General features: G+C 36.5%; 1 protein-coding gene across 4 annotated transcripts in view; it reads right to left on the minus strand.

Annotated features, from left to right (window-relative positions):
• The window catches only part of NEK7 (NIMA related kinase 7), a 182,569-nt gene that overhangs the window by 90,024 nt on the left and 66,424 nt on the right, over positions 1-26,121 (minus strand). For all 4 annotated transcript variants that reach the window (XM_077775155.1, XM_077775156.1, XM_077775152.1 and 1 more), the window contains exon 2: positions 5,752-5,836. In XM_077775155.1, the coding sequence (XP_077631281.1) occupies positions 5,752-5,808 (57 nt within the window). In that variant the 5' untranslated portion in view covers positions 5,809-5,836. The remainder of the gene's footprint in view (positions 1-5,751; positions 5,837-26,121) is intronic.

The following is a 26,121-nucleotide window of genomic DNA, read 5'->3' on the forward strand; positions in this document are numbered from 1 at the left end:
TAAAAGGACATGATTTGACAATAATGTTATATTTTATATTTAAATTTTGTATACTTTTGTAATTACTTCTGTGTTGAGTTCAGTGAAAGGAGGCAAGGGCAGAAACAGAGACCATTTGGGAAGCTATTCACAATAAGGTCTGTGAAAAATTAACTTTGACCACAGTGGTGGCATAGAGTAGGAAATATCCCGATTCTAAATGTATTTTAAAGCTAGAGCTTATGGATTAGATATAAGACAAGGGATTGGCGGGAGTCAGGAATGTCCCTAAAAGCTTTAGCCTAGCAACTGCAAGTATGGACTTCCCACTAATTGTGACAGAGAAAACTGTAGATAGAACAGTTTTAGCAGTAATATTTGGAGTTCAGATTCAGACATGTTAGGTTTGAGACATGCAAATGTGATGTCAGTATGCAAGTGGATACAAAAGTTTGGAATTCAGGACAGAGGACTGGGTTGAGATATAAATCTGAGAGTCACCAGCATATAGATCATATTTAGAATCCTGATTTGTTAAGAGGTTCAGGAAGGGAGAAGAAATCAGCAAAGGAAGGACCACTAAGACATGGGAAAAACAAAGTTCTTGGAAGCTAAGCAAGGAACAGGCTTCAAAGAAGAAGGTATGGTCAACTCTATCAATGCAGCTGATAAGCCTAGAAGATGAGGCCAAAGACCCCACAGCTGGACTGAGCAACACGGGAAGTGCAATCCTGGCAAAGGCAGTGTAGGTGGCATGGTCAGAGAGAAAGCTTAATTGGAGTACACTTGAGAAAGTGAAAGAAGAGACAAAACTACAAATAATTCTTTCTAGGAATTTTGCAATAAAAGGCAGCAGAGAAATAGGTCAACAGCTGGAGAGAGGAAGGACTTCAAATGCAGTGTTTTGAGTTTGTTTGGTTTGGTTTGTTGTTTGATGGGAAAAATAACAGCACCTTAGTAACATAATAGAAAGGACTCAGTAGAGGAAGCTGAAATAAGCAGGGGATGGAGATGGGATCTGGTGCTCATGGGAGCTCTGGCCTTTGAGGACAGTGTGGCTCCTGCATCTGAAAGGGAAAAGGCAGATCACAGGAGTACAAATTCTGGGAGGAGGATTTCCATGGTAGGGGTCTGTGAACATTCTCTTCTGATTGTTTCTGTTTTTGCTTTTTTTTTTTTTAAGTGAAGTAGGAAAGCAAGGGCATTAGCTGAGACTGAAGATGGAGGAGAAAGTGTTGGGGGCTGAGGAAGAAAAAATAGGAGGTAGTCAATGAGGAGACTGGGGAGCAAAGGTACTACAAGGATATGGCTGCTGATATATAAATAAGAGTTTCTTGGTCCATGGTCAAGGTTTGTGGTCATGAACTTAAACTATGTATAGCAAGAGTCTTTTTTCCTCAAAACAGTGGCTGCTCATTCTCCTGTGCCTTTATTAATAAAGCTACTCAATGAGCTAAACTTGTTAAAAGAAGACCATTACATCTAAACTTGTATAAAGACTCCCCAAAATAAAAGCTCTACTCAATGCTATATGACAAGTACCTTGGCAAAAATCAATTCATCAAAAGAAGCAAGCTAAATTACCCTATAAACTACTTTCACAAAGAAAGTAATTCTGCATAAGAAGCTAACGAGAAGAGAAGGGGGCCACCTGGGTGGCTCCGCTGGTTAGGCATCCACTCTTGATCTCAACGTAGGTCATGATCTCAGAGTTCATGAGTTCAAGCCCCACGTGGGGCTCTGTGCTGGCAGCGTGAAGCCTGCTTGGAATTCTTTCTCCCTCTCTCTCTGCCCCTACCCCACTTATGCTCCTCACTCTCCTAAATAAACTTGTAAAAAAATTATTTAAAAAAAAAAAGAGAAAGAAAAGAAGGTAATACGTTATCATGACCAAAAATCCTACCTACTCAATAGAGTCAACTGGAGGCTGCTTCACTCTGGCCCACAGCACACGTGGGTTACTAGCATGACATGCTACAAGGTAAACCTCACCTCTTCACACTCCTTTCACAGAGAAGCAACAGCACAAATGGACTCTGGATTGGGCTTCAATGAAGCTTAAAAGAATGGTCAGTCTACCTTTCTGCTGGGATTAGAAAACAGCAAGTGAAGATTCTCATACCTTCCAAGCTGTAAAATAAGGACTACTTTTCTACCCGCAGATGTGGGATACTTACCCTCTTTCACAAGTAGCTAAAGAGTTACATTATATATCTACAAATTTATAAATAATAATTACAATCTAAGCCCTAAAGATTATTACAATTAAAATGAATCTTCCTTCTGGGGCACCAGAGTGGCTAGTCAGTTTAAGCAACCAACTCTTCGTTTCAGCTCAGGTCATGATCTCACAGTTCGTTGAGTTTGAACCCCATGTTGGGGGGCATGCTGACAGTGTGGAGCCTGCTTGGCATTCTCTCCCTCTCTCTCTCTCTGTCCCTCCTCCGCTCATGTGCGTGTGCATATGCACTCTCTCTATATCGCAAAATAAATAAACTAAAAAAAATTAGTTCTCCTTCTAATCACTCCCAAAAATCATTAGTATTCTACTGATTATAATTGTTTTGTATTTAAATGTATGGTAAAAATGTGAATGTACCATAGCTCTCTTCAAACAATGACTACATATCAAAATACTCACAAAATGTTAGTTGTAAACTTCCCATTGTTTAAAATTAGTCTCACAGTAGAAAACATTTTACTATTTATCTGTCACCATCTTATACACGGTTTGTATTTTTTAATTAAGCTAAATCCATTGATCCACAAACAAGAGTTCTTAAAGCAATGAGAATATATAGAATTAAAATCTAGTCAAAATATCCTTGCAGTATCTTCTAGGTTTTAGTAGAAGGAATCAAAGGAAAGAAGGAAGGAAATGAAGGGAAGGGAAAAAATGAAAGCTGATAGAAAAAAATCTTCTCTAAATTCAAGAGAATGATAATAGTGAAAAAGCAAATTTTAAAAGATACATAATCGGGGCGCCTGGGTGGCTCAGTCGGGTAAGCGTTCGACTTCGGCTCAGGTCATGATCTCACAGTTCGTGGGTTCGAGCCCTGAGTCAGGCTCTGTGCTGACAGCCAGCTCAGAGCCTAGAGCCTGATTCAGATTCTGTATCTCCCTCTCTCTCTCTGACCCTCCCCTGCTCACGCTGTCTCTCTCTCTCAGAAATAAATGAAAACATTTAAAAAGATACATAAATCTCACAATCTAACACTTCCAAAAAAAAAAGAAATTCCTATATTAAAAATGAGACCATTTATTATGCATTATGGGATTACAGTATTTATCTCAAACAAGGAAAGGGAAGATATGCCAGGAATATACATCACTCATCATTATAACAGGGCATAATTGGTATTTGACATGTCGAAAGCTGACGCCCCTAGATTTCTGTTTATGTCCAGACTGATATTAGCATTACAAAAGTGAAAGAAGTCACTTGGCTAACCATATGTTGCCATATCACCCCCGTTATTCAGGCCAATGGTGTGGAACAAAACAAAAGAAGGTTGTCAACCCCGAGGAGATGCCTTCCTTTCCCAGCCCTTTAAAATAATGCTACCAAGAGCGGGAACATTTTTCAAAGATTTAATAAGCAATAACACCTATAAGCTCTTGTCAGGTAATCTTTCTTTCACGATCTCACACCATCAGTCTGAATGCGGGGCGGGGGGGGAGGGGGGTCCTTCTCCCTTCCCCCACTTGCCACAAGCAGCTAGAACCTGGGATAACCCTTGCCTGTTTCCAGCAGGGAGAGAGGCCCACCCACACAGGAGCAGCAGCAGGAGGCATAAAGAAAAGGAACAGTGTGGAAAGAGATGCAGAACCACATATATAATCTTGAAATGTATGCTGTGTGGCAGCTTCGTGTCTCATAGGAAAATAATTACTTTCATTTTTGCCTCCTACCGCCACTCCGACCTTTCCCGGTCAGTGAGTCAGTGGGAGGCAAAAATGAAGGTGCTTTCCGCCCCCCTTTGAAACTGAGGGCTGGCCCAAACTGTGGATTTCAGAATTGTAACGCGAACTGCCTAATTTGTAGAGGTGCTTCCTTTATCGTCTTCACTAGAAACAACAAGACTATCAAACAATAGTGTTCGCCCATGTGGATAAAATTGGCACTAACGTGTGCATATATCTATCTGATAGTTAGACGGTGCTAATTACAACCTCGATGATATATGAGCATAACAGAAAATATAGACAGACTTTTTAAAAAACATCCATCTTGAATTAAAATATCGGACACTGTATATTAACTAGCTGGAATTTAAATAAAAACTTAAAAATAAAGAAATTAAAATTGCAGCCTTACTCTAAGCTAAAGGGTCTCTTTTTTGAATACCGAGAATTCAGGTAAGTATGTATACCAAAGAAAGGCAATGTAAACTTCAATTAGATAAAGGGCTGATTTAAACATCTTCATCTGAAGGAGTTCCTGCTTGGCTTCAATGACATCTCCTTATGGAGGCCCTGCTCCATATGAAGAAGTGCAGTACCACAGCGCGTCCAAAGTAAGTAAGGTGTAGTCCTCTTCCTCCGGCAGAGTGTAACCCCAGAGAGATAAGAAAATATCCACGTAAAATAATACAAAGGTGTCAGAAATAACAGAAGACATACAGAGAATGTATTATCAGGTTTCCAAGAAAAAGGTATGACAATCAGAAAAAGCTTCATGATAGAAATGGCATTGTAAATGGTTCTTAAAAGACAGGCAGGAATTCAGAAACTGGAGAGAAAAATGAGGGTGCAAAGTGAACAAAATCACAGAGGTAGAAAAGGCAGTTTATGTGTTGGCAGAATTTTCTGAACTGTGTTTCACAGACACTGTGTTTCACGGACACTGACTCTGGGAGAAGTCAAGAGATGCGCCTAAAAAGATTTTAAAAAGTCCCATAGTTAAATAAGCGTGAAAAACACTTACACCCTAGGTCTTCCTCTTGGAAATTTTGAGTGCACAGCAGAAAAAGAAAGGCTCTGAGGAAGGACTGTCATCAAGTAACTGTTTAACCCAAGTCCCATCAACTTATATGACTACAGAACTTATTTGAAAGAATATCCATCAATTCTTCAAACAATTTCAGCATCATGATCTAAGCAAAACTGAGATAAGATTAGAAGAGTAGATCTGAGACATATTCTAGAATGCCACAAATACAAAACTGAGAAATGCAACCTTTGTGAATGCAGCAAAAATGAGATTTTGGCCCTACTATGGAGGGGTATATTATTTCAAACCTATCATTGAGCTTAATGGCAAGCTTTGTATAAAACATTCTTTTTACTTCATTAAGTGTTCTACAAATACACAAGCAACCACCTACATGGAGAAAGACACTGCTAATCAGAGAACATGAGCAAAGATGCAAACAAATGGAAGGCAGCTGTGGCTAATGCAGGGTCAGCCAGCCAAAGCAAAGACAAGGCACCACATACCCCAGGCACCCCGCAAACTGGGTACAGACTCACTTGTGTTCTTTTCTCTCTAATATTATTAACTCTCAAAGCTTACCAGTCATTCGATTAAAGTAAAATCTAAAGCTGTCTTTTTCTTTTTTAATGTTTGTGCATGAAAACCAAGTATTCTAAAACACTACTGAAAATATAAACAATTCTAAAACTTATAAATTCATAATTAGCATTTTGGGGGCTATTTTATTTCCTAAAGGAACTGTAATTCTCTGTGTGTACGTACACACACACACACACACACACACACACACACACACACACACACACCCCACCCCAGCCTTCATTAGAACAAATTACCTGTGGCTGGAACTGGGGAACAGGCGGCCCTTGCATTCCTTGTGATTGTTCGTCCATTGTCTGAAGCAACAGGAACTTTAGAACTCTGCAAAAATATGAAGTTCAAATTTAAATAATGTAATCATTACCAAGTTGTTTTGCTTATCATATGCCTGAGGCTTGCATTCAAATATTAGATTTACCTAATGTTTCAAAACGTATCCAAGAAGATACCCCATACTCTTATATCTGCCATTTGCTACCTTCAAGCTCTGTTTAGCTAACACAAGTAGTATATTTACTGTCCCAACTAAGTCCATTTCTCCAAAATAGTATTACATGCTTAGAAAATCCTATTTTGTGAGATGAAATTCTCTCTTCTCCATTATACTGTATGGACCAAACTTCCCTTTACCCTTGCCAATATGCAAAGATAATTACCATAATAAGCTTCCCATAATGTGGTAAACGTTATACACCTCTAAGATGCACCTCATCTTCATATTCTAAAATGTTAGTACTTTTGTTCTGTATGTCCAACTATAATTCTTACTGTAATTTTAGGTTTAAACTTAAGAGGCCAGTCCTCATGAGGTTTTTATTTTTTTATGCATACTTTGCTTGTAATTATTAAACATTCATCCATTAACTCAGTAAACATAAGACTAATTCTATGTCACCTACTCTACAAGGCTCAAGAATTGAACTGCAAACGAGACACAGCTGTTGCCTCATCCAACAACACTGATTCTACACATCAACTATTTCTAGGTTCCTTGTAAGTGTTATTTTATACAAAAACATAACTTATGTGTTAAAAACTAGGATCCATTTAAGTGGGGTTAACAGACAACCTAAAACACATCCTCACTTCATTATACTCTTTAAAAAGCAATAAACAAAATGATTTGAGTCATTTGTTTGGCAAATGTTTCCTTCCATTCTATAATTTGTCTTTTCTAAAACCTTTTCAATGGCATCTTTCAATTAACTAATGAACAGAAATTCATAAATTCAATATGATCTAACCAATCTTTTCCTTTATAATTAAACTAAGAATTATTTCCCTACTCCAGGTTTTATAATTAGCTTCTAACGTAAGCTTTATTGTTTTACTTTTCATGTTTAGATATGTAATTGACCTGTAATTAAACTTTTGTATCACATAATGTAAAGTCAATATTTAGATTTTTTTCCATATGGATACCCAATTGACTCCAAATCATATACTGAAATGATTATTCTTTGTCTCATACGCCTTTACACTACTACACTGTCATCCTTACCATTTATCAAATGACAACATACACAAATTCACATACACACACTGCCAACTTACTAAACTCACTCAGTTCAAGTAGATTTTTGGAGATTCTTGCCTTATTACAATGGGTAAAACCTCTAGTACGATGAACCTAAGAGTAGACCTCTTTTTTTGTTCCTATCATGAGTAAGGTGTTGAGAAAGAAAAGTTTTTCTTGATCTTTCAAGATTCTTCTGGCTTTTCTAAAAATCAAATTGACATGAGACAGATTAACAGAAGAAAAATTTGATAACATGTATACCTTCTATATACATAGGAGCAACTCAGCAAAACTGAGCAACTCCCTGAAATGGCTGGAGCCATCAACTTAAATACTATCTTTAGTCACAGACAAAAGATGTTGGGAGTCAGTTATGGGAGGTTACCAGAAAAAACACAGTAGACAAGGGTAAGATTGTTATGCAGAATTAACTCATTGCCTTCTCTATTAGTAAGTTTCTAGAAACTTCTTCCTGGTACAGCAAGAGAGACACCCTTAGAAATGGATTTTTTTCTTATAAATATAAATATCTATACAAAAGGGTAACTTCTACTTGGTTTTCAGAGCTTCTCATAGATTTGCAGTATCTTAAAAATAACCAGCTTAAAATAATCCTATATGTCAGAGTGGCATGCATTTCTTAGAAAAATATGTTCCCTTACAAAAACATTCTTTCACCATTAATGTGAGATGTGTATTTTTCATAGATGTCTTAATTTATCAGGTTGAGACAGTGTCCTTCTATTCTTACTTAGCAAAAGATTTTATATAGGGGTGCCTGGGTGGCTCAGTCAGTTAAGCGTCCAACTCTTGTTTTTGGCTCAGGTCATGATCTCATGATTTTGTGAGTTCGAGCCCCACATCAGGCTCTGTGCTGTCAATGCAGAGCCTGCTTGGGATTCTCTTTCTCCCACCTCTGCCCCTCCCCTGCTCATGCTGTCTGTCTCTCTTATAATAAATAATAAAATTTAAAAATGTTTCTATATATGTTAGATGCTTTTTCTGTATCTTTGATGATGTGTGTGTGTGTGTGTGTGTGTGTATATATATATATATGTAGTTTGTTAAAATGTTGAAATATGGTGACTCATTTTTGAATGTTCAGCCAATATTCATTTCTGGGATGAACCTCACTTAGTCATGGTATATAATCATATTTATCTATTTTTGGATTGGTTTTTATATAGTGTTGGATCTAAGGAGGGAAAGAGACTGAAGGAGAAAGAGAACCTGGTAATGAATCAGAATATCTTTTACTGTGACATCCAAATCCCTAAAATCAGCATTTCACATAGTGTCCCACAGGTAGTTTCATAAAACACTCCAGGACAAACAGGGTTTCCAGGTCAAAGACCTCTGTGAAAAACTACTTGCTATGTAAATCACTCTTAGAGAGTCAGAATAAATACTGACATACTAAAAGATCCAAACAGACCTGTAGTTAATAAAAAAGTTAAATTCACTGAAAACTTCACTTATATTTAACTTAATCATAAAATGCTTTGTCTGTGTAACATTTTCTAATAACCCACACAGCTTGACTAATTCTAAGAACACACTCGAGAAGTTTGTACTAGATTATAATAAAGTGGCTTTCCTCATACCTAGTAATGAGTGACAATGTCTAAATAAATAAAATTATGAAGAAAAGCCAAAATAAAACGAAACAAAACAAAAAAACCTCAAAGAAATCATGTAAGTGATTTAATCTAACAATCTGTATAATAGGAAAATCACTTCTAAAGTATCCCCTGACAGAGGTCAAAAAGCCTCTGCTTAGAAAATTAACATTTGTATGAAATTCTCATGTTTCATGTAAGCTTAATAAGTACAATGAATAAAGAGAAACAAAATTTTCTTTGCACAAAATCTAACATGGTTCCATGTGTCACTAGATTCTTAATGCTCTTATAGAATAAGAATTTTTATAGATTGGTTTCACACCCATTATCATATTTTCAAAGGCCAAAAATACTTATACTTTTTCTCTTTCCACTAATCTCTTCAAAATAAAATAAAAATATATTTTAATATATAAAATATGTTAAGTATATATTCAATCTTCTAGATTATAAATTCCATGTTGCAGGGACCTGTATATGTCAGCTACAGCTGTATCCCCGGTGCTCAGGTCAATGCTTGGCACAAAATAGATGCTGAATCTTTATTTAATTAATTAATAAATGCATGTAGGCCTGTCATAAAAACATCAAATAATTATTGTTTCAGTTTAATAAATCTGAAGTCAATGATGAGAATAATCATGATGAAATTCAACAAATCTGGCCACCAATCTTCAATCAAAAAAGGCTGCCCAAAGAAGGTGCTGCCTCAGTTGGGATTTACATAATGAAGAAGAAAAGTTAAGGTGTAGATGACCAAGGAAGAGAGGAATTCTGGGAAAAGGAAAAAAACATATCAAAATACCCCAAAGCAGAACGCAACATCCTATAAAGTAGCTTCAAATTAAAATTGACAGGTAGTAGGAGATAGGTGGTAGAGAGTTAGTAGCAGAAGGTTACATTAACAACACAGGTATAAGTTCATGAAAAAACTGTTAGGATATTTACTTTATCCAGTTGGTATCAGAGAGCTAATGTTGGGTTTCAAGTGTGTAGGAGAAAGAATTGCACAATTTTTGAAAGACAATCTTTCTTGTCATGTGACTCAGTAGAGGGGTTCACGACCATAAGCAACACCAGTTAAGCAGCTACTGCAACAGTCAAGAAATGGTACGGCCGCTCACCAAGTCCTCTTACTTGACCTTGCCCAGCTTTCAACACTATTTGACTATCTCACTTTCCTAAAATGTGCTGTGATCCCATATTCTTCTGACTTTTCTCCTACACTACAGCTATGCTTTCTAAGTTCCTATCTAACACTTAAGTTGAAGTGCTCTAAGACTTAAATCTTCTTTTGCAGGGGGGGCAGCACCCGGGTGGCTCAGTCGGTTGAAAGTCCCACTCTTGATTTTGGCACAGGGCATAATCCCAGGGTCCTGGGACTGAGTCCTGTGTTGGGCTCCACAATGGGCGGGGAGCCTGCTTAAGATGACTCTCTCTCTCCCTTTGTCCCTCTTCCCCACTCACTCTCTCTCTCTCTCAAAATAAAAAATAAAAAAATTAATCTTTTTTTTTAAACCTACTATCTCTGCTGAAGTCATCCCACCCAGTACCATGACTTTGAATACCATCTCTGTATGATTACTCTGAAATTTATATCTCTACCACAAGTATATGTTCTGAGCTCTGAATTACAAACACCAATATTCAATCTCCACCTTGAATAGAGGATTCCATCTCCCATCCTTCCAAAATAATAATAATAATGCTTCTCCTCTAATATTCTTTATCTCTTTATATGTTTCACAATCTGCTCAGCTGGTCCAGCCCCGAACTTCTCAAGACGTGTCTAGACCTCTATATATGAGGATCCCAAAGACCTTTGGTTCATGTTGGTGATGCCTATCAATCTTTCCCATTATTGAAATTAAAACTGAAAAATGCTTAAAATACATACTAATTCATTTACAAATTACAGCAATAACACTGTTACAGGTTTATGTATAATGTAATATTATGAAAAATAACTACATTTTTAAAAACTAGAAGAGGGGTACCTAGCTGGCTCAGTCAGTTAAGCGTCCAACTTCACTCAGGTCATGATCTCATAGTTTGTGGGTTCCAGCCCCACGTCAGGCTTTATGAACAGCTCAGAATCTGGAGCCTACTTTAGAATCTGTGTCTCCCTCTCTCTTTGCCCTCCCCCACTTTCCCTCTCTCCCTTTCTGTCTCTCCCTCAAAAATAAACAAATATTTTTTAAATTTTTCAATAAATACATAAATAATTAGAAGAGAGGCACTGTCTTATATTTTGCAAGTTTCTTATATGACTGCAGAGAAGCAGTTTCTACATCAATCTGTTCAAATGTGTTGTTTTGGGCAGAAGCATATTTTTAAAAATCTGGTCTTACCCAAATGCATAGTTGGGAAATAGTGGAATATTTAAATACCCGATGTGGATATCACCGTGGGTATTCTCCTTTGATTATAAACCACACTTGACAGGTGGCAAATTCTTTAAGTTTATTTTATCTTATCTTTATTTTTATTTTATTTTGAAAGAGAGTGAGTGTGCATGGGAGGGGTAGAGAGAGGTAAGAGAGAGTCCCAAGCAGACTCTTCACTGTGAGTGCAGAGCCCAATGGAGGGCTCAAATCCATGAATCATGAAATTATGACCTGAGCTAAAAATCAAGAGTGGGATGCATAACCAACTGAGCCATCCAGGCACCTCAACAGGTGGCAAATTCTTAAAGGTTAACTGCAATGTGGACTCTCAAATCAGTGAACTTCTGTACTCTATTATGTTAAAATCCAATGATCTCTCTTGCTCTTTGAAAAGAACTTTTATTCATGCTTGATTTTGGAATACCATGAATTGGTCACCTGGAAAATTTTAGTTTACTGGGTTACTCAGATCATCGAAATGTTGACCACTTTCAACATACGAATCAAAAAAGAAATTCATTCATTAATGCCACTACTAATCTCATCAGAAAAGTCTTTAAATACCAGGAAGATGTCAAGGTCATAGTGATGAATATAACACCTCCAAAATTCCAATTTTCACTTTAAAAGCCTGATTCTTATCATTAGTAACAAATAATGTCAGTTGTTTTCCTTTAAATGAATGACACTTAATTACAATTTCTTTGTAAGAAAATGTCTTACAAAACACCCAAGTCTAAATAACCAAAATTTGTCTTTCAGTCATTCTTTCAAGTAAAAATGGTGTTCCATGAAAATAGCAGCTATTTGGCTTGCTCTTCAAATAACTGCACAAATGCTTTTCCTTGATACAACTTTAATTTGCTGCAGTAGTACTTTAAGTATGTATCACACATATTGTATTCAAAGGTTGAGAAATAAAAATAATACTCTTTAACTGTTTCATCGACTTTAAAAATGAAAGTCACATTTTTTATTATAATTACAGAACACGTAAAGAACACAGTCTAGTCTGTGCACTGACAAGCTAAGATACCAGGTTTTTTTTTTTTAATTTTTTTTAACATTTATTCATTTTTGAGAGACAGAGACAGACTACAAGTGGGGGTGGGGCAGAGAGAGAGGGAGACACAGAAGCCGAAGCAGGCTCCAGGCTCTGAGCTGTCAGCACAGAGCCTGACGCGGGGCTCAAACTCACAGACGGTGAGGTCATGACCTGAGTTGAAGTTGGATGCTTAACTGCCTGAGCCACCCAGGTGCCCCAAGACATCAGGGGTTTTAAAAATACTGTCTTAGTATTATAAAAGCTGCCTGATCTTGCATACCACATGAAGAACGTCTGGGACCCCACTCAACCTTTTGCCCCCAGAACCCCCAGAAGTCTATAGATCATACTTTCAGAAGAGGTAGTCTAATAAAAAACCTAAAATTCATTCTTTATTCATTCTTTTTTTCCCCTCACCTCCCTGTTCCTCATATCCAATACATCCATGTGTTCAATTTCCAAAATGCATCTCAGATTTGTCCATGGTCCTCTATCACCACAAATATGACCCTACAAGGTATCATTGTATCTCCAGTAGGGACTACTATGATAACCTACAAATTGGTCCTCTTTTTCACCATTCTCATCAACAGTGATATTTTGAAAACATAAATCGACTCATGACATACCCACTGAACTTAAGACTAAAATCCCAACCCCTTGCCAAATACTGCAGAGTCCTGTAAATAATCTCTTGCCTACCTCTTCTATATTTGCTATTCCCAACCTCTCTCATTGTCTACCTCCAATCAATGTTGAATCCCCTTCTCTTCTTTAAACCTGTTAAGTCCTCCTTTGTACTTGCCGTCATCTAGGCCTAAAATGCCTGAACGGCTGGCTCAAAATCAGGCCTACCCTAACAAGCCTCTTCAGAGTAGTACCCCCTCCCCGGCATCTTTTGCATCATCACTCTTGTTTCTACCGAGTAATTACAATAATCTGTAATTATCTTGTTCATTTTTTTACCTGTTTATTATCTATTTTATATATATTTATATATATATTTTATATATATATATCTGCTATTATGTTANAAACAGGAAGGCAGGAACTTCCCATTTTATTTTCTACTATGTTCCCCAGCAAGTACTTGGCAAAAAATGGACACTTAATAAACATCTGCTGAATGAGTGAAAATGAATGGATATGAGGAATACAGCACATACTTTAGAGCTGCCCATGTTTAGACGTTTAGGACTTATGACTGATCAGCCACAGTTGATAAAAGAAAAGGAAGTTAAAGATGACACCAAAAGTCATCTTTGTGGAGGAGCGGAGTACATGGTGATAGCACCATCCAAACTAGACAACAGAGGACAAAACAAAATGGGGTGGGTGTGGGGCACCTGGGTGGCTCAGTCGGTTAAGGGTCTGACTTCAGCTCAAGTCATGATCACTCGGTTCATGGGTTCGAGCCCCACATTGGGCTCTGTGCTGACAGCTAGCTCAGAGCCTGGAGCCTGTCTTGAGATTCAGTATCTCCCTCTCTCTCTGACCCTCCCCTGTTCACATACTCGCTCGCGCGCACTCTTTCTCTCCCTCTCTCAGAAATAAATAAAACATTTTATTTAAAAACTTTTTTTAAAAATAGGGTGGGTGTTAGGATGGGCAAGACACAGGATAAGGACGATACAGGAAAAACTGAGAATTCTTAGGAGAAAGACTATAAAGTTTGTAACAGCTAAATTTTGCCAAGTAGAATCTTTGGGGAAGGGGAGTTCAATACATTGTCTTGTAATTCTCATATCAATTAGTTATTTATTAGCTAAGGTTTTTCAATATGTTTGAAAGTAGCTCTTCTCTTAGCATATTACATACAGGTCCCCAAAATCTTTCAAATACCACAAACATTTTCACAGATAACCGCAAACTCAGTGCACATTAAAGTCTTCCTCTATTCTTGCATATAGTTACGTATTTTGCAGAAAATCAAAGTACAAAATTAGGCACCTGAATTTGAAATGTAAAAGTAACTCAATGACAAAACTACTTAGTTTTAAAAATTTTTATCTGTCAGTGAACTAAACTTCATAATTCATATGACCCTGGTTAAGAAAATTATTAAGCAAACTATAATATACTTACATATTACAAATAACAAATAAAACAGCTTTCAGCGACACTGTATCAGATAGCTATCTTAATTTGCTAAAAACAGAATTTTAGCACCATTCCCTAAATAAAAATAACTTTCCTAGTTCCCATTTTAATACACATATAATATATAAATCCCAAGATAATTTAAAGCAAATTATAAGTACTTTTTTCTTAATATCATTTTAATTGAATAACCACATTTAATGTATTTACTTCAGCCAAACTCCTAATCAAAATGAGGAAGCTTTATTTTATGTTTATAGACATCCTCAATGAATTTCACCTTTAAAAACTTAGTATTTTTTACAAAAGTTGACTTAAAATAAATCAACTTACCATTCTAAACACTAACTTGATTCTTTATTAATTAGAAAATGTGGTATTAAAACATATACTATATTAAAAAAGATTTATTATATATTTATAAGAAAATCATCTGGAACATTTTATTTGTGATCATGATTTTTTTCAAAACAATTATGTCTGGCCATTAGAAAAATATTTTAACTTCTAGTTAGTACTGAAGAATGCTTAACTAAAAAAAATTTCATTCTACAACAAAAATTACTTAACAATAAAGTCATAAAGTCAACCTTGCAATCTCTCACATTCAACTTCTAAATTTAAACCTTAAAGTAAACCTGATTAGATTTAAAGTAAATCTAAACCTATAATAAAGTAACTTTGGATGTGTAAAGACTCTATTCATTAAAAAAAGAAAAAAAAAACAAAAAAACACCTCTCTATTTCCAAACAAATATTTTGATAAGTCAGCCATGCTATCGAGTTTCTCTGCAATCGATTCTGGACACAGTGTAAAATCTTAAATATGAAACTATGTACATACCACTCTGAAGAGGGATTTTAGATAAAGTTTTAAAAGTGTTTTTTTATTTTTAAAAATTCTAAAAAGTTGACGTATACTGATCCAAACTTATTTAATAGTTTCCTTTTCTTGAAATGAAACTTCCCTTCAATCATCAAGGTTTTTCATAAAATCATCAATATTCTTTCTAGTTATATGTAACATTTAAGTATTCTATGAGAAAATATTAGTAAGATATATTTCAATGGCCAAAATTTATAACTTATAAATAACAAAAAAGAGTATCAATCATGAAAATAGCAATATCCCTCTAATCCAAAAGAATGTAACTGGTTTAACTATATGTATACTTGACATGTAAAAAATAAGAGTACCATGGAAATTTAGGTGATTGATATTTAGCACAGTTTAAATACTCAAATCCAAAAATACTCAACGTTTTTATTGGCTCCAAAGTCACCATTCAACAGGAATATTCCTAACCTCACCCTTCTGTCCCTATTTAAGTGAATATTTCCTATAATCAAGCAAGTGACATTTACATATGAGACAACACAAAGAAAATTAAGTAGAAGTACTTAACATCAATGGTGCGTTCATACATTTCTGTGTTATCATAAGTACATTTTTAAGAGCTACTAAGATACTATCAGATCTTTGAAGAGAATGATGAGCATTACAATCTCAACATTTATATTTAAAAACATTAAAGTAACCTCAATCTTGGCTTCTAAATGCCACTGTTCACTTACAGGAGTCAGCTCTTTGGAGAAAAGGTTGATTCCAGTACCGAGGCTAGGAAAGTACAAGCCAAGCCTAAACATCATGTTATGCCAGAAAATATGATAGTGTGTAAAGAACAGTGTGGATATGTCAAAAGGACACAGAAATTAGCTTGAATGATTCCTACTGGCTACACGAGGAACAATTTAAGAGCAACAGATGATAACGCACTGAATAAAATAAGAACTTGTGAGCCTATAAAGATAGAAATAAACAGTGAAAAGGGGAAAGCTATTCCTTACAATATACTATTACCTCATAGAGAAAGAACGATGGAATTAAAAAATCATTATTTGCCAGTCATCAGGGAAATAACTGATCCATGCAAGAGTCATCAACAGATACTACACTGTAGGAACAAGTGTCTGAAAGTATCTAACCCCCCACACAAACACACAATTACAAATAAGAATAAGAATAAAAATAATTACAAAGGGAAAGGATAATTTTATAGTAGAGAACTTTAGTTAAATGACCAAAGCTAACATCCAGCAATGGAACATAAAAATATCATGTGTTTCCAAATATGATGCACTTAGAAGAAAATGTAATTTCTGTGTTATTTCCGCCAAAAATTTAAACCTTAAATTTAAACATAAGGAAATCCCAAATAAACCTAAATTATGTACACCTATAAAGTAACTGGCCTCTATTCTCCGGAACTGTCAATGTCTTAAAAGGCAAAGAAGTACTGAAGAACTGTTCCAGACTCAGAGGCCGAAGAGACATGAGTGCATGCAAGGTACGATACAGGATTCTCAGTTCCTATAAAGGACATTATAGGGACAATCTGAACAAGGAAATCTGATGAGGTTTGTAATTTAGTGACAATACTAAAACAATGTCAACATCTTGACTTTTATAATTGTACAGTGGATATGTGAGCAAATGTCTTTGTTTTCAGAAAATGCACAATGAGGTACTTAGGGGTAAGAAGGGCATCATTGCCTACAACTAATCTCAAGTGTTTCATTTATATATATATATTTTTTTAATGTTTTATTTATTTCTAGGAGAGAGAGAGAGAGAGAGANCGAAAGTCGGACGCTTAACCGACTAAGCCATCCAGGCGCCCCCATTTTTATATATTTTTATATCGTTATACATATACACAGTAAAACAAACGTGATAAAATCTTTTTTTTTTAATGTTTATATTTTGAGAAAGAGAGCATGCGTGAGGGAGGGGCAGAGAGGGGAGGGGGGGAGAGAGAGAGAGAGAGAGAGAGAGAGAGAGAGAGAGAGAGAGAGACTCTGAAGCAGGCTCCAGGCTCTGAGTGGTCAACACAGAGCCCGATGCAGGGCGTGAACCCACAAACCATGAGATCATAGACCTGAGTTGAAGTCGGACGCTGAGCTGACTGAGCCACCCAGGTGCTCCTCACATGTGATTAAAATCTGAACACAGGAGGGGCGCCTGAGTGGCTTAGTCGNTTTCTGTAAATATGAAATTTATCACAATTAAAAGTTATGAAATTTAAAGATACAATACAAAAAGAACATTAGGGGCACCTGGGTGGCTCAGTCGGTTAAATACTGAATTTCAGGTCAGGCCATGATCTCACAGTTAGTGAGTTGAAGCCCTGCATTGGGGTCTATGCTGACAGCTCAGAGCCTGGAGCCTGCTTTGGTTTCTGTCTCCCTCGCTCTCTGCCCGTCCCCTGCTCACACTCTATCTCTCTCTCTCTCTCAAAAAGAAATAAACATTAAAAAAAATGTTTAAAGAATGTTAAATTATCCTATATTCAGTGTTAACAAAGTAACAGATGCACACCTTTATCACAAATCCTAGCATGTCTTTTAATTAGAACTACTGAATTACTACCAGAAAATATGTCATTTAATAAACTCTTCAGTCACTACTATAATTCAATAATCTATTATTTCTCAACTCTGGAAACTCATCCTTTCTGTAAGCTTGTCCTAAAATAATATCTTAAAATATTATTTAGACTAGTTTTGCTACCAAAAAAGGTTCCTATAAATACTAAATATCTCAAACTAATGAAAAATAAATACAGGCATATATGCACATCATAAATCAAAATGGTTCACTTTCTGGAATGCCCAACATTTTGAGGAGATTTAAAACTACACAATCTGGGGGCACCTGGGTGGCTCAGTCAGTTAAGCATCCGACTTCAGTTCAGGTCATGATCTCACGGTTTGTGGGTTCGAGTCCCACGTCGGGCTCTGTGCTGACAGCTGGCTGAGAGCCTGGAGCCTGTTTCAGATTCTGTGTCTCCCTCTCTCTCTGACCTTCCCCTGCTCATGTTCTCTCTCTCTCTCTCTCTCAGGAATAAATAAAACATTAAAACAAAACAAAAAAAAAAACTCTACACAATCTGTGGTAGATATCAGGATTTTCATATTTCATTCTTTTGAATCAATATCAACCATATTGTTTTTCTTATCCAATACTTACTTTTCTGTGTTATTAAAGATTCTGAAAACTATTTCCTGCTACTCATTAACAAAACATATTTTTAAATATTCTCAACAAAGGAACAAATTAAAAATGTCAGTCCATGTATAAAATAATAAAATCACATAACTGGAAAAGAAGCAGAAGATCTAATTCTAGTTTAGATCTAGCCCTACAGTCTCCTTCAGAAAGTAGAGTCCTCTGTCTTAATTTTGTTAACAGTCTAATAGGCATAAAGAAATGTACATTACAAATAAACATAAAGCATGCTGAATATCACTGGTAAATACAAATTTAGGCAACAGAGAAATATTATAAAATCCACAGCTTATCAAAATGACACATATTTAAAAATTATATATAATGCCAGGGTGCCTGGGTGGCTCTGTTGGTTAAGCATCTGACTTTGCCTCAGGTCATAATCTCACAGTTTGATTTGTGAGTTTGAGCCCCAAGTCGGACTCTGCACTGACAGTGCAGAGCCTACTTGGGATAATCTCTGTCTCTCTCTCCACCCCTCCTCTACTTGCGTTCTCTCTCTCTCTCAAAATAAATAAATATGCTTAAAAATTTTTTTAATTATACAGAATGCTTCTATGAGTGTAATAACGTTTCTAGAAAATGATAGGACAACAAACACTAAGAATCTTTCATATACTTTTACTCAGTACTCTGAATTCCCCAACTCCATTCTGAAGATATTAATCAGTAAATGAATTTTGGATTACTTACAAGAATGTATATTAGAAAAGCACTTATTATAAAGGAAAATTATAAACAACAAAAAGTTTCAACAATATAAAAATGGCTAGATAAATTACAGTGAATCTGTAAAATGTTTATTAAAAATTTTTAATGATATTTAAAGGTGTAACCAGTATCATATGAAATAAAAAAGCAAGACTCAGAGACAAATTTCCATATTATATGTACTAAAAGGATACTATTCTTATCACTACTGATGAGTTAATTGGTAACTAAGCTATCTATCTTACCAAAATATAAACTACGGAAATTGTCCATTCTATATAACACTGTATCCCCCAAAGTGCCTGGCACAGAGTTAAATATATAGAAAACATATTTTTGCCTATGGTTCTAATAGAAATTCCTAATATATTAAATCAAAAACTGCAAGTTCCATAATATGTATAAGATTATCTTAACACTGTTTTTAACAAAAGTACAATTGCATACAGGTTATGTGTATGAAAAAGGGTACGGACCATCTTTGCTTTTGTTATGGCAAAATGAGAATTCAGATCAAGCCTCTCTCTGAAAACAATTAGTTACACAAAATAAATATTTTTAATCAGCTTTAATGCATCATTGAGCTATGGATGTGATAAGGAATTAAAAGACCAGTATCTGAGAGATGAAGGAAACCAGAAGCAAGTCCAACATCTAAGTGGGTTTTTTTTTTTTTCCCCACTAAGGGTTGTACAGATTATGGAGGGATGGTTTTAAAGCTGAGATCTTGTACAATATTTCTTCAGCCTCTTGGCAAAGAAACAGGAATTGGGAGTCCATGGGGTCAACAAGGGGCTGTGGTGAACACCTCTATATTTGGGTTGGGACCTTGAAAGACTTAACCCTAGTAGACAAACCTTCTCAGCATTAAATCATCTGCAATCCTGAAATTGGAAGGCCCTCTGATACCTACTAACCCCAGGCACCTGGCAGAAACAAACAAAGATACATTCTGCAGATATTATCGTAGCTTTCAAATTATTTCTACAAACAATTCTGCACATATAATATCCTAACACATAATAAAAAATAACCAGGACCTCAAGCAAACAAGGCACATGAACAAAGATCAGCAGAGAGAATAGACAGAATGAAAATGATCCTGGATAAAAGACTGAAGGAATAATAAATGAAGGCAACAAGATAAATTTAAATAAATATTATCTGCAGGAAACAAAACATGGAAGTGATAATAGAGTTAAATCTGGAATTGAATACCTTAAAACTGGTATCTAAATAGAAGAGATAAATGGAGTTAAAATATTCTAAGGTACCTATTAGAATGTCTGGAACAAGTTAAAATACAAATTACTATTTTCCTTAATTTGTTTTTCTAGTCTACAGATCTTTATTTTAGCACTTTTTAATGGTCTAATTTATATGAGGTAAAACTGCCATTTTTCATGTGCAATTTCTGTAAGTTTGACAACGACCATGACAATCAAAAATAGAACAGTTCCATCAGCTCATACAACTCTCCTGTGTCCCTTTATAGTCAAATCCAACCCCAATTCCTGTCAAAAACTGATCTGTATTCTATCCCTATAATTTTTCCTTTTCTACGATAATGTATAAATGGGAGCCATATGGAATTTTGAGTATGGCTTCTTTCACTGAGCATGACAAATGTGAGACCCATCTATGTAGCTGCGTGCAGCTTGCTCATTCTTATTGCTGAGTAGTACTCCACTGCATGGATGTACTGCAGTTTATTTATCTGCTCTCCAATTGAGGTACATCATCTGCAGTGGTTGCAGTTTAGGACAATTACAAATAATGCCACTATCAACATCTGCATACAGGTTCACACAATAGTTTCCATTTCACATTGAGTAAATATCTAGGAATGGGATTGCTGGATACTACTATTTGATAGGATAAGAAACAGAAAAATAAAAGTACCTCAGATCATCCCGCATCTCACATACCTTCCTTGGGGTCTCAGTGACCTTCACCTTACTCATTCTTTGATTGTTTATTATTTTAATGAGATTATCACAAAATAATGAATAGCATATTTGCCTACTGGATTTATATTTTTGTCAAGTCATCAAGTGAAGAAGAAGGAAATAAGAGATAGGATTTTAAGATATAGGATTTCCAATAAAATTAAAGTAAACCAAGAAATGTAATAAATATTTCAATGTTGTGAAAAAATAGACATTACTTCTCCTGACTATGTAATGAATTAGAACAGGTCTATTTTAACTTTAATTTTTTTAAACATTTATTATCGAGAGACAGAGCATGAGTATGGGAGGGACAGAGAGAGGGGAAGACACAGAATCCAAAGCAGAGTCCAGACTCTGAGCTGTCAGCACAGAGCCCAACGTGGGGCTCAAACTCAAAACCCACAAGATCATGACCTGAGCTGAAGTCAGGCATTTAACCAACTGAGCTACCCGGGTACCCCCAGAACAGGTCTAAAATAAAATATCTAATTGTATGCTGAAAGAATAAAAATGTCACATTTTCATTGAAAAATTAAGGCCATTATGAGGACTGTTTGTTTATGAATTCCTACTCCTATTTCTGTAAAATACCTATGGCTAACTGGTCAGTAGGAAATTGAAATATTGAAACTGAAAATGAAATATTGAAAAAAGTAGAATGCAGATAACCAGAGAAATACATAAACAGTTAAATAAAAGCTTTTTTTCATTTGGGATAATTTGTGTGAAATGCTTTTTTCAAGACACTGAAATGAAGAAAAGTTCACAGCACTTGGCAAACATCTTTTTCTTTGAACTAAATCTTTTTAGAGCTGTTGCTATACTTAAGATGTGTTCCCCAAAAGAGCTCAAAGAAGGACTCTACATTAAAATGCATAGAAGAAGTCCAATGAAATATCATTTGGAAGTTGATTTACATTGCAGCATCCCTAAAGTAACAAAATAAAGGTTGAAATAAGCATGACTATGTTTTTATTATGGTTCTTACTGACACCTGCTGGTTCAATTTTAACCTCCTCTTCAGAATACATTGATAAGTTAAAAGTCTCAGATGTGAAGGTCTGGATCACATGAAACAGAATCCTTAACCAATGGACCACCAATTCAAAAACTAAATGAGTCAACTAATCATTTCCCATATCCATTGACTTACTGAAATCAGTGTTATGGCTTTACTGTAACTCACTTCCCAATCAATTTACTTGCTTACATTTTGATTTTGCCTTATTATTTACTTCCAAAACTTAATTCTGAAATTAAAGTTACATTTTTTAAGTCAAACAGCAAAAGCCAGTAGATCACATTACTAGAAGTCAATAATGCCAAAAAGTGGATGTCTTTAAAAATAAACATGATTTAATTTTTTCGGCTTTGCTAAAACAAACCAAAAATCCTATAGTTGCAAAATAGGATAATAATACATGGCACTTACTTACTAATACCTCAAAATTTTACTGTCTCCCCACCCTCCTCCTTTCCCCTAAACTCATTGTTAAATAATATGGAAGAGAAGTAGCACTTTCTTCTTCCCAGAAACTCATTCCTAACATTTACAAAAAAACAATTGTCTCTTTAAGAAGAAGAAATGCTCACAATAGTAAGCCACCATCTCAGTTATCTTTTTTTACTTGTTTTTACTCTTTTTCTAGAAATAGACTCCATATAGCAGGGGAAATGATTAACTCAAATTCAAGACTATACCTAACGGTAGATAGATAGAACCCAAAAATAAGTGTGCCGGGTAGGCTGAGTGAATAATTTTCCTTCATTTCTTAACTATGCATTAATATATTTCTCCCATAGCAAAAAGTTATTTAAACCTTAATCAGTTGTTTTCTAATATATGATTGTGAATAAAATTAAACTTGAGTGCATACTGTAAGTCAGTCAACCCTGGCTGGTCATCAGGATCACTGACAGGTTCACGGCTTTCTCACTTGGCTGCTTGGGCCACCCACATTCCCATCCTCTGATTCTTACTGGACAGGTCTTGAGTGGAACCTGTATGTCTCCATTAAAATTAAAAAAAAAAAAAAAAAGATAAATAAAAAGGGAGAAAGATAATGATGACATACAACTACCTTTGAAAACTACACAGTATTTGAATTCAACAGGTAGCAGTTTCAGTCTACTTTCAGTTTAGGTCTTTGTGTCCAGAAGCATCACTACAGCTGAAAACGATGAGCACTCTGGCCATGGCTGCCGAAAATGCCACGTGTTGGCCCCACTAAGCTGTCTTAGACTCCAGCAAAGAACATGAAGGAAGCAGCTCATGCTCAACTTGTGAGTCTAACCTGGATCCAAACAGAAATCAGCAACAGTGTTTTCATTCAAGGATGCTGACTGGTGACTCAGTGGGAGGGCCTGGAGCCAGCAGCAGCAGCAGCAGCGGGAGCTCTAGGCAATCCCAATGGATTCTTGCTGTTGTCAATACCATCATTCTTACGTGCTATTAGTATTTTTGAAACCAGGAAAACTGAGGAGGAAGACAAACATCCCTTAGGCATGTACAGAAGTCTCTTCTGAAATATCTCCTCCTCCTTTTTAAAAACTGATCTGATGTCTTCCATGAGTTTCAAAGTCATATATAAACTGATTTACTCCCCAAATTACAATATTTGGAACAGTTATTTCTGACAATATCTGCAAATGAAACATTACTTTATTTTTCAAATAATAAATATGTAGGCCTAAGCTACTGAAACTTAAAAAAAATTAAGTACCTTAGTATCTGACAGTTCAGAGACATGAGCCAAATTACGTTATAGCACAGCAAAAAATAAATGTTAGGACACGCTCTATTCTCTAGAGTTCTCTACTGTATCATCAAAATACAAGGAGTACTACTCTCTTGAAAAGGACCTATGAAAAACAGTTTATAAAAGAAAACAGGAAGGAAGGAAAGGAGGGAAGAAAACCAATGTAAGCCCTTTGAATTCAATCTCTGTCACTTTCTAACCCACATATTAAAATAATGCCTCTTTTTCTGAGCTCTAGTTATTAGCGGCCCCTGCTTTAGGCGTGGGAGTGGGGTTGATTCTTCTATTATTTCTGCCTCTACTACCCTCGTAGTACTTTACTGATTAGGAAGTGTTTTCATATACATAACGTTACTTCCTTACTCCTCTCAATTCCTACTCTAAAAACAAGGGTTCTGCCCTCAAAATCCAGGAAAACCAACCAAGTCAACAACAGGATCATTTTCCCTTCTTCGGTAGAATTAGCAATGTCCCGCTGACAGAAATTCTTGCTTCTCTTGCGTGTTTAAAGAAACAGAATTCTTAAATGTTTGTCTAAAACATTGCTTCTAAAACTTTTCCATGACCTTGAGAATAAAGCCTGCTCCTGGTTGGGAGTGTTACTAGAAGTCCACGTAAATGAGAAATTCCTTCTGAGTCTACTTTCATTTTTTAAAAGATGAGGGAAAGTTTTCATTTTCCTCTTCCTCATATAAAACACTTTCCCCCCAAAACTCTGCAAATGTAACTGTTGCTCTAGGAAGCAAGCACCAGGCTCGTGAGGTGCTGCCCCAAGTGAACGTGACCTGTAGTTATGGGTCACTCAGTCCCAAATCTCAGCGCTGCAGAATATAAAGGGATGTGATACATCATCTATTTCAACCCCCTTCAATCTTCTATAATAATTCTAATCACAAAGATTACAGATTTCAGAAATAACTGCCAGGAGGAAGAAGTGGTTAAAATACCACGTGAGAGTTCACGAAAATTGCACAGTGAGTATTTTATTTTAAAAGCACTGGTAATTCCAATATGCCAATTCTAGCTTTAAGAAGGGGAGGGGCACTGCGTGGCTCAGTAGGTTAGGCCTGGGACTCTTGATTTCGGCTCAGGTCATGACTTCACAGTCGGTGGGATCGAGCCCCCACATCAGGCTCTGCACTGACAGCACAGAGCTTGCTTGGGATTCTCTCTCTCTCTCTTTCTCTGCCCCTTCCCTGCTCGCTCTCACGCAAGGAAATAAATAAACTTAAAAAAAAAAAGTGGCAGGGAGGGGTCCTCCCAACAAATTTTTATTTCTATTTTTTGCTGAGCCTTCTCATCCCTGACCCTAGGGTCATTCTGCACAAGAGAGAGATCGGAGGGCACAGCACCAGCTCTGCCACTGTGGTGACTTCCGGTAGGGTTGTGTGGCCGAAATGAAAGGAAGAAGACGGAAGCTGAGCGCGGCCCGGCTGTGCACACAGCACCACAGAGGTGCTACAGTCATCTGTCTCCAACTCCAAAATAACACCTTCCAGGGTAACAGGTTTCCACACTGAGGGCTGGGCGGAGTTACTCAGTGATTGACAAGGGACTGCTAAAGAGAGGAGAGCGCCAGACCAGCCCTCTCTGGTCATCCTTGCGAACAAAGACTGGAGTCACATTTTTTTCATATTCCTGACAATGCCTACAACAGCACTAAAACTCTAACAGGATGACTGATGCGTTGTGAGCATTTAAATCCTCGGCCAGTGGAACTAATGTGGAACTCTACTGCTGCTGAGGCCGCGTCGGAGTTATTTCTGGTTTGGAAACAGACGAGGCTAAAGTACCTCTGACTTTTTAGGTACAGCCAAAAAGAGTCAGCAGACTGGATGCCCAAAGATGAATGATTGTAATAAACTGTCCTCAGACATGAAATTTTAGCTTGGTGCTAAATCCAAACTACAGTGTTCTCTGTGGTTGTCATACGGCTTATAAAAAGCCTCTGCTGAACAAAGGGCTCCCCAATTCTGATGGCTTTGAACCAGAGTTTGTGTCTCAAAACAGTTGCAGTATATGTCATATTTTGAAATAAAGCTCAAATGTGACCTTCAAGTGTTTCTTGTTAATGGTCACTGTGTGGGAAGACACAGCCCCCACCACTTACTGCCTCCTTGACACTTACACATCTCCGGTGCATCAACCCTGAAAGTCTTTCAATGTCACCTGTATTCTCTCAATAAACAATCAACAGAGTGAGGTTCCAGACAGAGAAGAAATGGGAGCAGAAACCAATTTTAAAAATCAAGTAAGGGGTGGGGATGGGAAGCGCCTGGATGGCTCACTAAGTTGAGTGTCCGACTCTTGGTTTCAGTTCAGGTCGTGGGATCAAGCCTGTGTCGGACTCCGCACTGAGTGGGGAGCCTGCTTGAGATATATTCTCTCCCCCACCCCTCTCTCTCTCTCCCCCTGCCTCTCCTCCACTCAAACTCCCTCCCT

The sequence above is a fragment of the Crocuta crocuta genome, unplaced genomic scaffold (genome assembly GCF_008692635.1).
Source record: "Crocuta crocuta isolate KB4526 unplaced genomic scaffold, BGI_CrCroc_1.0 scaffold207, whole genome shotgun sequence".
Classification (NCBI taxonomy): domain Eukaryota; kingdom Metazoa; phylum Chordata; class Mammalia; order Carnivora; family Hyaenidae; genus Crocuta; species Crocuta crocuta.